This window comes from Pholis gunnellus (genome assembly GCF_910591455.1).
Source record: "Pholis gunnellus genome assembly, chromosome: 17".
Taxonomy (NCBI): domain Eukaryota; kingdom Metazoa; phylum Chordata; class Actinopteri; order Perciformes; family Pholidae; genus Pholis; species Pholis gunnellus.
The window spans coordinates 13,380,845-13,394,921 of record NC_136544.1 but is presented as its reverse complement, the minus strand read 5'-3'; the positions used below and the strand labels follow the sequence as shown (position 1 = coordinate 13,394,921).

Genomic DNA, 14,077 nt, shown 5'->3' with positions numbered 1-14,077 from the left:
GGGGGGGGGGGGCCTTACCAGAGGAGGATGAAAGAGGAGAGATCAGAGGGGAGGACAGGCCGGCAGGGGAGTGATGAGGTTTGTTTAGGATACTTTGGATTTTTACGGCCATTGTGAGGTTCCAATATCCTGTCTTTACTCCCTGGCTCCCAGCTCAAGCAAAAGGGGTTTCTGCAGGTGCTAGTTTACATTGTTCCACACACAAAAAAAGGATGATTTTCATGTCTGTTAGCTGCAGGGTAATGTTGACAGGAACTCTGATCAGTAAGATGTTGTGTGTGTGTGTATGGAGCTATGAAGATATCAGATCATGAACATGTGGGTGATGAGCATGGAGGTTCATTATCGACCCGGGGAACAACACTTTAACTCATCTCAAGCTCACTTTTAAATGTTTTTCTGTCTCATGGCCTTCATGGCATCGGAGACCATCGGGAAGCAGACGACATCAGCTGTCAAAATCGCTGAATGGGAGTCAGTGCACAGCCGCTGGAGGATCAAGGACGCCTTTGCATCCTGCGATTATGAGCAAGGGCTGGGACTAAAAAAATGAAATGGGGACCAACGCATGGAAAGTTTTCGAGCAAATACGGCAGCCCAGTTGGCACTGCATTGTGTCTTCTCAATTTTAAGGGCACCCTAGAGGGCACTTTGTCTCATTTTCTCCACTGGAGGGGCACCATAGATGGCACATTATCATGTTTTCTCCACAAATAGGGCACCATAGATGGCACTTTCCACCACTGGAAGGGCACCGTAGAGAGCACTTCATCACATTTTCTCCACTTGAAGGGCACCAGTGTCACAAAATATCACCTGGAAAGGCATTGGACAGTTCAACAACATAAATGGACATAGTTCATAGAAAAGCTTAAGCCTTAGGATAACATCCAAGCATTCCTGTGGAAGAAAGGTTACTAAAATATATACAGTATGGCCAGATCTCTTCTTTTTTTTTCTTACTCAGAGGCTGCAGACTAAGAGTCATGATGTAAAACATACGCTCCCTACTGGCACGCATCAGTGGAAGGGAGTTGTTGTGAAAGCTTGTCATTTTAAAAACAAATCCATAACAAACTTCTAAAACCCATGTTCCATGGTTACAAAACACACACACACACACACACACACACACACACACCCACACACACACACCCACACGTCTGTTTACCAGTTCGCTCCATCTGAACCCATGTGTGTATGTGTGTATGTGTGTTTGTGTGAGAGAGAGAGAGAGAGACGCAGATTTTCCTTTTTGGAATCTCAACGTTCCCCTTTTCTCCTTGCCCCTCTTTGTGCAGCCATCCTGGCTTATTTATCTTCCCCTCCTATCCCAAACACGGGAGCGCTCCCCGTGGCTCTGATCTCGCCTGCCACCCTGATGTGTGCACACACCGACCCCTGTGAACCCTCGCAGCTCTCCGGATCTCTCTGTTTTTTTTCTCTCTCTCTCTCTTCCTCATTAAACCTCAAACCTCTTCTGCATCTTTGTTTTTCCCCTCCCTTTGTGCTCCGAGAATCGCATCGGGGCAGGAAAGGACGTCTGGTTAAATGTCCTGCGCCCTCTGTGACGTCATCGGCTGTTGTTCTGTGTCACAGCGCCTGAGGTTTGCCTTTGAAGCCAACGGCTGCTCGCGAAGATGCATCTGATGGCTTTTGCCCTCTCTTTCATTCGCTCGCTTTCATCCCTCTGTGCAGCAACAGACATCAAGGGAGATTCCTAACAAGCATGTTATTTAGACAGTGATGTCATGGCCATGGGGATGTTGTGTTATGTCTGAGGCCGAGCGGCACCAGGAGGGAGAAACACAGGATTTAGGGCGGTTTAACCTGGCTTTAACATCCAAAATATAATGACAGTAGACGGTTATATCACAGACTGAGCTTTTTTTCGCCCGATCTCTTCTCTTCTCTTCTCTTCAGAGAGGAGTGCCGGAGAAAACCATCTCTACAGTTAACATGACGAAGCAACGGCACTCTTTACATAAAATCCCTAATTTGTCTGATGAGATCATTGTTAAAGCTGCAGATAAAAGAAAAACATCACGTGCTGCTCTGACTGGAGTACATTTAAGTAACTCTCAGAGGACCCTTTGGTCTTTGCATAGCAGCCGCCCATGTCCAGATCACAGTCCTTGATAGAGGGCCGGCTGGATCAGCAGCGTGCCCACCCAGAATAAGGCCTCTATTGTTGGCTGCAGGTGTGTGTTTGTGCATACCAGTTGTACTTGGCAGAGTGGGAAGGGAGCAAAGCGAGGAGGGTAAGTGAACACCTTGAGTCAGCATGTGCAGGTGAGGGGTCAGGAGGGCAGCGATGGTTGGAGAAAACCTCCAGAACAACTGGAGATGGGATGATGGAAGCATATTTCTGACGTGTAAATGGGGCGAAGATTTAACAAACACTATAGGTTATAGTATATATATATATAGAAGCCAGTGGAGCATCAGTGGAGTGGAGAACCGGAGGGAAAGGGGCATAAGTTGTGTAGATTTGGGCATTGTTTCTATCAGGTATTATAACTACTCCCAAAAGTTATTGCATGGGAGATCTGGGAACGTTGTGACATTCTGAACACAACCTGATTGTTTAGATGATCGGACAAATGACATACAAAAAGTCAAGCAAGACACTTTGTTGAATAAATCGAGGTAAACCCAAAAGTGAGCTGCAATATTGGCAATAATTATAATATGTTTGCGGTTAGAGTTGCAAGCGCGTAGGGAGGGTTATATATTCATTTAACTGTGATTGTTATATGTTCCTTTATAATATGTGATCATGAAAGGTGGCAGAAAAAGATACGTTTTTTTAAAAGATAAAGAGGATATGTTTCCAATCCTGCAAACAAAATAAGGGCCAAATATCTCTGTTTACGTTACATTGTGTTGAAAAGTGTGCTGTTTGGAGAGGGGGACTAATTTGAGAAGATGAGAGGTGACAGTCATCCTAACTGGCCAAACAGGTCTGGCACTGCTGCAGACACACCGACACACACACACACACACACACACACACCAACAGCCACACCAACACACAGACATGAAGTGTAGCACACACACTGGTAATTAAAGTGTTGGGTGACAGAGTGCTGCTTCCTTTGGCATCTCAAAGTTGGAGCCGCCACAGGACACTCTCTCTGGTTTTGCTTGTCCTTTCAATGCCATGTTTTCCAGGCACAGTGTCTGGTTCGCTGGTTGACTGACAGCCGCACTAAATGTTTGTCTGGCTGCCTGACTGATCAGCCGGCTGACTGACCGGCTCTACTTTCTGTCTGTTTTTCTGCATCCACTGCTCTGCCATTCCTGAGTGTCTGTCTGGATTACTGTGATTATTGTTCTTCACATACATCTATTTCACCTCCATCAAGAACATAGAGAGATGAGAGCAGAATGTGTGCTTCCTTAAGGGCTTAAGAAGTTGTAGATTCTTTTAATGGTGGAGGTTGTGCCAAGCCCCAACCTGAGCCAAGCCCTCGAGCCAGCGTATTCTCACATTTCAGCCACCAGGAATGGGCAAAGGTGAGACAAGAGGTAGATTCACTAAAGAGTTTTGTGTGTGTGTGTGTGTGTGTGCGTGCATGCATTTGTGTGTGTTCAGTTTGTAATCCAACCCTGCCAGATAGCTCCAGGGAGAAGGACATTCTCTGTTGTTGTTTCCCCTTTCCTGCATTCCTGCCTCCTCTTGACGTGTGGCACCAGAAACGGTGAAGGAGGAGGAGGAGGAGGAGGAGGAGGGAGGAAGAGATATAACAGTTTTTTTCATGCCAAACTGATCGCCTCCGTGCTCCATCCCAGAAACAAATCACATTCATTCCAGCAGGCACCTGTTCTCATCAAGACTGGGAAAAAAACTCACACACACACACACACACACTTGGTCTGCACCGTCTCCTTTGAGCCACCTTCCAACCACACTGCTCCGCTGTCAGGACTCAGAGCAAACAGGAGTCTGCCCTGCTCTGAAGTAAGAGCAACACTCTATTTTTGAGTACAGTGGATGATGATGAGGCCACACAGATGCTTTGTGCCAAGCGCTCAGGGCTGGGGAAGCCAAGAATATACGAAATAAAAGCAGAGCGTGACAGCAGGAAGAGAAGGTATGCTCAGGTATTGTTTGGAGTCGAGCCGACTGTGTGTGCAGCGGATTCAGAAGTTTGTTACAAAGAGCAAAGTAGCTCTGCTCCTGAGGGAAGCTCTACATCAGCCAGCCTGCACTGAATTCTAATACCAGCCACTTAAAGTATGTAAATACACTACGTAAAACGGCAAGCAGTATTCAAACAGCGGGCTGTGTAAAACTGTGCAGATACTATGTAACTGATGTGAGCGGGTATGTGAAATAATATCAACCTTACTGTTCACAATATCTCAGCATTTACAACCACAGTCTGGATATTAAACATATACTGAGAGGGGAGGCACACTGCTGGACTAATCAGACTGAATGTTAAGGAACTGGTTTTCAGTCCTGACACAAATTCCCCGTTTACCCTAAGAAAGGTCTGACTAGACACTAACATTATATTTTTGTAAACTGGTATTCAACTTTTTGTACATTTCATCCTAGAACCTCCGTTAGATGATTCTGCAGCTCAGGATGTCACTGATGTCCAGAGCCCACGCAGTGGGAGTTGGAAGTCCAGGATCCTCTATTTAATGATTCAACACCTCCTAAAACAAAGGAATATTTACCTCTTGTCACATATCAACCGGGTGTCCTACAAAATTACGTTCTCCTACAACTGAAGAAAATTCACTGTATTTTCACTGTATTTTCTCTCGAATCACAGTCGCAGTTTTAAACATGATTCAGACAAAAGGGGAATTTTCGTGGCAGAAATTGATTTCTTTCTGCTTTCCTATCCTGTTAATCATCTAGAGGTCCCTTGTGAGGGCTTCAACCTCAGGGTGGAAACCACTGCTTCATGTTACAAACAGCAAGTCTGGGTGTGAAGGTTGGGGAGTTGGATTAGCGAGCAGCGCACCAGACTTGGAGGCGGTAGACCGCATCCTTGCATCCTGTAACAAATACAGGATATAGTAGAAAGAAAGAAATAATCTTCTAAATTATGGATGATAAAAAACTGTTGTAGCAGTTCTATTTGCGTTTACCTGCTAAGTCATTATTTCCACATTACTGATGATTATTTATCAAGAATCTCATCGTGTAAATATTTTTGTAAAAGCACCACGGTCAAACCCTACAATATCTTTGATATCTGAGGCATTTGGTCAAAAATATTGTGACATTTGATTTTCTCCATATCTCCCAGCCCCTCAGCAATAATCTGAAATAAGACGAAACGTTATATAAAATTAAGTTCTTTTGCAGTTTTGCATTATTCTCTTCAAGAATTAATGTGCGACGCTCTGCTCAAAGCTAGATGTTTGTGGGGGTGAGCATTGGCGGGGAGCCACAGCTTTGTGTTATTGTTCCGAGTCCGACGAGACCTTAGCATGTGTCCCAAACACACACGCACACACACACACACACACACACACACACACACACACACACACACACCATCAGCACAACTCTTGCCCAGCCTTCCATCGAGGGTTTATGCAAGCTTTGTTAACATGATGTCAAGCAAACTTCAAAACAACCCCCATCTCAATCCTCTGCGCTCCTCCTCCGCCCTTCACACACACACACACACACACACACACACACACACACACACACACACACACACACACTGGTCTCTCTCTCTCTCTTTTAAGCCTCAGTGCTTTGCTGTCAGAAGAAAAAAAGTGATCAGACGCGTGGAAGAAGTGATCATGGCAAAGACTTCTCCCTCACACACACACACACACACACACACACATCCATTTGCACGTACACACACTGTATAAATGTATGTTACAGTAATTAAGTCACACACACATATTAAACGACTTGAGAGATCCACAGCTTGATGCCTATCTGAAGCCACTCGAGAAGCAGGAGGATGTAATATGCACACTTTTATGTTGGACCATGTGTGTGTGTGTATGTGTGTGTGTGTGTGTGTGTGTGTGTGTGTGTGTGTGTGTGTGTGTGTGTGTGTGTGTGTGTGTGTGTGTGTGTGTGTGTGTGTGTGTGTGCGGTACGCTCTTGTGTGCATCTCCTCCGTCGGCTAATTAAAGCGGAGCGTGTTGCAGGGGGTCAGCAGACCCGTGTGACGCGTCCCTGACATGATTGATTGTGACTGTCAGGGCTCTCAGCTGGGTGTCTCCCTGCATCGGGGCCCCGAATAAAGGATTACACAGGCCCTTGGTAACCTTGGCTGGCTTTGTGTGCCGGGGTCCCGCATCAAAGGCCCGGCGGGAGACATTAGCATTTTTAATGAGCGGGCCGGGCCCCCGTGCTGATGCAGGATGCCTGATCACTTTCATCAGGACGCCACAGAGCGGAGACCGGAGGGCGTCACAAACGGAGGCCGGTGCAAGATACTAAAAACACGCAGGCAGCCAGACACACGGACACACAAATACACATTTAAACTACATGTCACAACACACACAGTACCTTTTTTTTTTTTTTTTTTTTAAATACAAAAAGAAAATCTTCCTCATCTTCAATGCGCGATCTTCCTCTCTTTTTCCCCTTTCTGAAAGAGATGAACAAAGACATGAAGCTTCACTACTCGGTATGACTCAGTCCTCTCCCCCTCCTCTCTCGTCTTTGGAGCCGTGCTATTAAAGCCCCTTCTGGCAGACGTAAAAGCAGGATGGAGCCCATTTTGTTTAAGAAAGCGCTCCATGTCCGAGCAAACGGAGACCTCAGAGTGGCCTTCAGAAAAGTTGTAATAAAAAGACGGAGGGTGAGATCGCCCCGATCTGTGCGCACTTAATTCTTTAACCCAGTATTTGTTGAAGTGGCGGAGCTGTCTAAAACAAACACATGCCTCTCCATTCTGTGGGCACAAAAAGCATGAAACTGGAGTTTAGGAACAGCCCAGCAGAAATTTTAAAAGTGAGAAAACTCGGTCGTGTAGAATAGTACGCCGAAAGGAAAGAAGTGCCATAACCGCCTTGAGTGGAAGATGTATATTCAAAAGCTGAGCAGCACACACGCACAAAAAAACAACCCTGAAACATTTTCAACTGGGAGCCGAACTCTATTTGTTAATTTGCTCCTCACACCGGCACCAGGAGCTCTAGGAAATGATGAATAAATGCATGCCTCCTACCTTCTCTCTGGCTGAATATTGAGAAAGTAGCAACGGGGGCAAACATATGCCATTCGCTCCGTGTGACAAGCACATTAAATCTTCATCACAGGAAAAAGCCTCTTTAATGGCAGCTGTAGTTGCAACACGGTGCCAAGAAAGAGCCAGAGGACGAAACAAAAAGGAGGAAAAACAAGGGAAGAAGTAGCGACAGAATCGTCAACAAAAGCCACAAAACTGACAATAATGGCAGCAGCTGCAAGGAAACAGGAAGTAGAATATGAATGAGAGGAATATTGGATCAAATTCAACTCCAGTTAGGTAACATCATCAGTCTATCAGCCTTTGATGTTTCCTTTCTGCTCTCTGTGGCGTGCTATCATCACAGACTCCTTGCAAGCACATGACAGCTTGGACTAAACCCTAAACTGCAGAAACAGTTGCTCCAATGCCTGAGATGCAAATTCGCCAAAATAGCGAAGATAGCGGCTAAATCTCTGCCCGTGAAGAGACTTCCAAGGCTTAATATTCCTTTAGAAGTCTATTATCTCTGCCTGGCAACTTGCATCTCGACAAAACACACAATCCCCAACACACAGAACTTTAAAGTACACTGCGAGCCTCGCATCTGGCACTTTTAAATAAGTAAACCTTATCAGCAGCTCGACCCGGTAAAACAAAGAATCCTGTTTATGTATCTTCATGTGCTGTTTTTCTTCTCTTTCTTCCGTTGTATCTTCCGCACACACACACACACACACACACACACACACACACACACACACACACACACACCTCCCCCAGTTTTTTCCTTTGAGGATGACGTTTAGATATGGACATCGTTTGATGCGACTCATCAAAGCGGAGATCGGGGTGTGACAGAAGCGTCTCCCGATGTTTCCCTTCGCTCTCCCGCTGTCAGCCGAGCGGACGCACAGTCAGGAGCCGGGGAGGTGACCACTGGAAACTTTTCATTTGATCAACTGATCAGCACATTCGGGCCCTCTCTCGCTCTCTCTCTCTCTCTCTCTCTCTTCAGCTCGGTTCAAAAAACAGAAATCAAGGATACGGACGTGGCGGGACGCATATGCAGAGAAAGCTTCCCCGATGGGCTCCACTCCGTGAGTGGAACATAAAGGTGCAAAGGACACGGGGATGTGTTCGAAGCCGTGTGTATGCAGTGGTCTTTTGACAAGATCTGCACCGGTGTGCACCCTCTCCTGAGAGAAGATGAAATGAGAACAAACAGGTGAAGGAGAGAGAGGGGCGGCTCTCAGCAGTATCCTGCCATTTGGACTTTAAAGAGCAGGAAAGAGACCGCTCGGCCTTTCTCGCCCGCTAGCGCCAACAGATAAGGAGAGACGCACCAAAAGGAACATTGGGGACAGAAGGAGAGAAAAATAAACTGACAAGTCTGTGCAAGATGATAACAGCTGAAAAAAAACACCCATTAATCTGTTCAGAGTACCAGCAATGTTTGTGTTCAGTCAGTGTGAGGAACGCCGCTTAGAGAGTTCAGAGAATACTTTAACAAGACTAAAGGTCACAGAGAGCTGCTTATTTCACCTGTTGCAAAGGATGGCCCTGCCAATATGTCGGGAGGATAGAAATGTCCCCTACAAATATTGGAGTGAACTTGTTCGCATTATTTGTGGAGTGAACCGACACACACACACGTACTATACTATTCAGTAATCACTGGGAAGAGACACAAACCTTTGACCGGCGCCCGGTAGTCACGTTACTACCACTCTGCGCCTGTGGCGGTAAAAATATTTTCTTAAAGACAAGAAGATAGTGGCATTAACTATTCCATTTATGTTAATGCTATTCAAAAACCATGACTCATCCCTAATATTCACAATGTGCTCCATCTTAGTTTAATGTGTTAACGTGCTAACATTTACTAATTAGCGCTGAACACAACATACATCTGAGGGGAATGTTCATCATTGTGCAGGTTTTTTGGAGCTAAACCAAGCTGCTCGACTTAGTTTGTCTGGCGGTGCTAGATGAAACGTGTTATTAGGATTCATCCTCTGAGGAACATGAATGTCTGTACAAACTTTCTTGGCAATTAGCTCAGAGTGGAACGACCGACAGACCGGCGACGCCATCCATAGAGCCACGCTAGTGCGGCAGAAAAGTTCAAATAGGGTTTAAATGAATACAACTTTCTTCAATCCATTTTGGAAGTTGTTTACTACATGCAAATATTACAGATCAACTGTATTTCTCCGAAGGGAAAAAGTTGAGCAGCGCGACATCGTGTTCAGGCCAGTTGTCTGTTTTTTGTCGCATCAAAGGCAAATGGCTGCTTTAATAAACGGTGCCACACGCCTTCGCTCGCTGCTATGCAGTTAATGTGGCTGGCGTGATGGCTTGTAATGGCATCAGCGAGTCAGGTGGCAGGCAGCGCAAGGGCAACTTTAGCCAGTCGAGCTAAAGTGGTGAAATGACTGCAGAGTCTACAGCTGCAGTTCAAAGCCTATCAGCGTTTGAATCTTAACAAGAAGGAGAAAAAAAAAAGGCCCCTGTGCATAGCGAGAGAGGGCAGAGCCTGGCTTAGATCTTCAACCTCTGTGCGCACGCACACACACACACACACACTCGCACACACACACACACACACGCGCACACAAAGTCACAGCTCAGGCAAACACATACACCGACATCAAAACACAAACATTAAAGGGCACACAGACAATCACATCAAGACACAAAGCAAGAGCCACAAGAGTGCTGACACACAAATGTACAAAAAGCAGACAAGCTCATACGCACACATCAAGAAGTCACCAAAGACACACACACACACACACACACACACACACACACACGGCAGGAGTCCTGTGTCCCTGGCTGGCCAGCTGTGGGAGGTCACACAGACATGACAGTTGTGCTATCAGGCCGGCATTAAGGCCTGCCGCTTTAAACACAGCCTTTTGAAGTCGCACCAAAGTCAGACACTAGGATCTCTCATCTCCCATCTCCCTTTTAACACTGCAGTGCCGACATTTCATTCTGCCCCCCCCCCCCTCCCCCTTTCATGCTACCAGCTTTGAATTCTGCCTTTTAAAAAGGAAAAAAAAGGACTAATTTTAACTTCTTCAAGGCTGGAAAAAAAAAAAAGCCGGCAAAGGCGCATCGTTAAGACTCTTCCGCCTGACGCGCTTCTTTTTTCAGCCAAGTAACGAATGTTCAAAGGTAGCCAAGGTCCACGCAAAGTAACACCCTGCCTCTGATGTTCAGTGTCAGACGGCTGCACATCAGCTTTTATCTCGAGGGTATCATGTTTAAATTACTGTGAAAATGATCGCGAAAACCGAAGCATTTTAGTGAAATTATACTCACACGACGTCTAAGAAATGTGAAACTGAATTGTATTAAATGAGTCCTTTTCTACACCATTTGCTTCATCATCCTTTGGTGATCTGTTGGTTCCCTCATTGGAAGGACGAAGTCCAGGCTACCAGAGGCCCAATCACAGCAGCATTTAAAACATGTCAGAGCAAATCATTTCAATGCAATTCACATGATCAGTGGAACACATCTATGCATAGAAGATGCCATCAAATTAGCTGTGGTGCTCCATCTAATTCCTTTTATGTTGCGAGACAATAATGACATGATTTCAGTCATTCATGAGAGAGCATTCAATACAAATGAATCTCTTAAATGAACTTTTTGTTCGGTTAGTCACTGAGCGAGCAGTCACTATGTCACCGAGCTTTCAGCGCCGTATATGTCGGGAGCATAAACCTCACGGTGCCACCTTCTGTTCTGTATGAGGTTTAAAAACCTGTACGACATACATTATTTCATCGTCTGTTGTTCGGAGACAATGTGACCGCACACACTTGGAAAAGTGACAAACATAGTTGTGTAAAGAATAAAGAATTGGGATCTCGTGTGATGTTCGAACAGAGGCACGGTGGAGCGTAGTGGGGTGAGCTAAACGTCATATTCCAGAGTTTGCGCGGCCATCCGTTCATTAATCTCCTCTTCTTCTGTACGAGAATGTCCTGCTACTTTCTGCTTTGCTGCTGTAACAAAAGGGTCGAATGACAAATGCTGTTGTTTTTTATTTTTCTGGTGAAGAATGTCCCTATAAAGAGACTGTAGAAGAAACACAGATGTAAATATATAATGTATTTACAGGAATGAGTTAAACTCATTCGCTGTGGTAGAATAACATCCTTGCCTTGAGGCCCACGTTGTTGAAGGAGCCGTGTTTCATTGAAACTCCAAAAAAGTGATGACAGGCTGAGTTTGAGGTGCTGAAAAGTGGTCATCGTTAGCTTTCGGGTCGGAACATCTAACTTGTGTTGTGTATGTACTGAAGCCCCCCCCCCCCCCAACCACCACACACACACACACACACACTCATATGCCCCTCCACAGCCCTCCTCTGTAGCTGACCGAGTCTAATTTTTTCTGTTTACTCCACTCAGTGTCTCGTAGTCGAACAGATCAAACGCGCTGCTAAGCTGTGGGTTTGTTTACTCCGGCTCTGACCCACGCCCAGCCAGGGACGCACAAGCGCTGCAGCTCTTTTTCCACATTTGGCCTTTTTTTTTTTTTTTTTTTGCTTTTCATCTGGATCACAGCCTTCTCACCCCTCCCCTCCCCTCCCCTCCCTCATTCCAACTTCTGATGACTCCCCCTCTGCCCTCTTTGCCCCTGAAAAGTTTTGTTCAGCAGACACCCAAGGTTTTTTTGTAGGTCTTACCTAAATCTAATCGATCGATTAGCCTTTTTTTTTTTTTTTGCTTCTTCCCTCCTGCACCTGTGGAGCCTTCATCCAGTCGCACTCTGCATGACTTCTTTCATCACATTTATGAAGTGCTTTTTGTTTGACTCACACCCTCTCCTTGATTTTTCCCTGCCTTCTCACACAGTCCCTGTTATCCTTTTCTAATTCTCTCCTTTGAAACAATTCTCCCCTCTCTGTGTGCTCTCCCAGTCACGCACAAGCATACGCTCTCCCTTGCAAGCAAATGCGCTCACATGCATGCTCACACGTATGCTGATGCAGGCTGTGTGTGATGTGAAGCCAGGTCTGTTCTTTTCCCAGGCAGGCCGGCAGGAGCGAGGACCCCCGGCTCACACACACACACACACACACACACACACACACACACACACACACACACACCTCCCTCCCTGGCTCTTTTTGTCTCCTTCCTCCCTTTCTTATTTCTTTCCAACAAGGTAAAGAGGTGATATCATTCTGAGGGACTCCAGGAGGACGTAGAGCTGTAAGAACCAGCAGTGATGATCGTGTGACTGACCACAGCCTCCACTGACCTCCATCTTTAGCGCTTACCAGCACGGATCTCTTTTCAGCTGTAGTCTGTTCTTATGGTTTCCAGATTTCGGCTATTTGCAACTTAACCGATTATGTATCATTTTTTTTTTAGGTTTCAGTGTTGTAATTATGTTGTTCACTTGTCCTATTTATGTTTCCTTTGATCTTGTGTTGTTGTGTTCATGTTTCATTGCGTCTGTGCTCATGTTTCACGAACAGTAGCGAGCCGTGACTCTCAAACCTCGGCCTTCTGAACCTTCTCACAGAGAAAAAAGAAAACTACCAGCCTCGCTTACTGTGTCCTCTCGTATAATACTGAAAAAGGTACTCATGACTATTACAGCTCTGAAACAAAAATGAAGACTCAAGTCCAGCCTTAGCAAAGCAACGAGCAAAGAGAAGGAAGAGAGTGAGAGTTCACCAAAACTAAAAAAACAGATCATTTCTAAAGCAAAATGCAAATCCTCCTTATCCAGACAGCATCACTTCAGTGGAGTGGAGCGACATCAAGCTAACCAACCACACAAAACCACCAACACCTCATGTAAACCTACAACATCATGACAGCACACACACACACACACAAGCATTAGAGACACACACTTCAGAACCATGGACAGTGGACAGTGATCATGGCAGTTTGAACCCCACCACCACAAGCAATACTGCGCATAAATAGTATTATTTAATTGGCACAGCGGCCTATTAAAGATACATGTTATGGATCATTTGGGAAAACGCTCATTATGCAGAATTAAATGTTGGTAAATGTACAGATTGATCTGTAATGCTGCATGATGCAAACAAACATTCCCCAAAAACGAACATGTAGAACCTTTATTAGAGATAGACATTCACAGGAGGAACAATTTGCTCTCTTCCTGTTTTAAACATATTCACAACATTTCAAAAACTAAACAAAGAGGCGTTCACGAGGACAGCTACGTGTTCTCTTCCTGTCTTCAACAGCTGTCTGAACTACGGCAGCAGCGGCCAGAATAAGATCAGTTGACAGTTGACACGGTGGCCTATTATATTCAATCACGTACCCGTTGATGATCTCGTTACTTAAAAATGGGGATAAACTTCCTAAATCATAAAGTCTATCTTTGGCCCAGGTCTCCACGCCAAACAGCAAGCGATTACGTTAGTTGAAATGCACCTTGGTTTGATGCACCACGTCTTCCTTTGCTCCAACTTTTGATTAAAAGATGTAAATGACGATATTATCCGCGCCAGTTGTAACGTCGTGAAGCTCGTGATTCGTGTCCTCTCAGCGGGTTAAACTTGACGTTAAGTTAGCGATAACAAAACAAAACCCGTCCATTTCAAGTGAAGATGCTATTTCTCGATTGTACCGTCATTTGAACTTAGTCCATCATTGAAGACCTCTGTAGTTTATATCTGGACCACCAAAGAATAACATAACGTCCTGGCAACAGAAGCAACACAATTCTTATCGACAAAGGACCTTTTTCATTTAACTCTTGATTTTCCAACACAGACTGAATGGAAGGATTTGTTTTTTTGTTTTATTTTGTTTAGATTTGAAGTGAGGAAAATACAATTAGAAATTATTATTTTCTTAAATTCTTCTTCTTATAAATATGTT

The 14,077-nt window shown here is 45.1% G+C and overlaps 1 protein-coding gene across 1 annotated transcript in view; it reads right to left on the bottom strand.

Moving 5' to 3' along the window:
• The window catches only part of axin2 (axin 2 (conductin, axil)), a gene marked incomplete at its 3' end in the record, with an annotated part of 33,715 nt that overhangs the window by 12,311 nt on the left and 7,327 nt on the right, over positions 1 to 14,077 (bottom strand). The window contains exon 5 of the mRNA XM_079177307.1: positions 6,158 to 6,435. Within this exon, the coding sequence (XP_079033433.1) occupies positions 6,158 to 6,435 (278 nt within the window). The remainder of the gene's footprint in view (positions 1 to 6,157; positions 6,436 to 14,077) is intronic.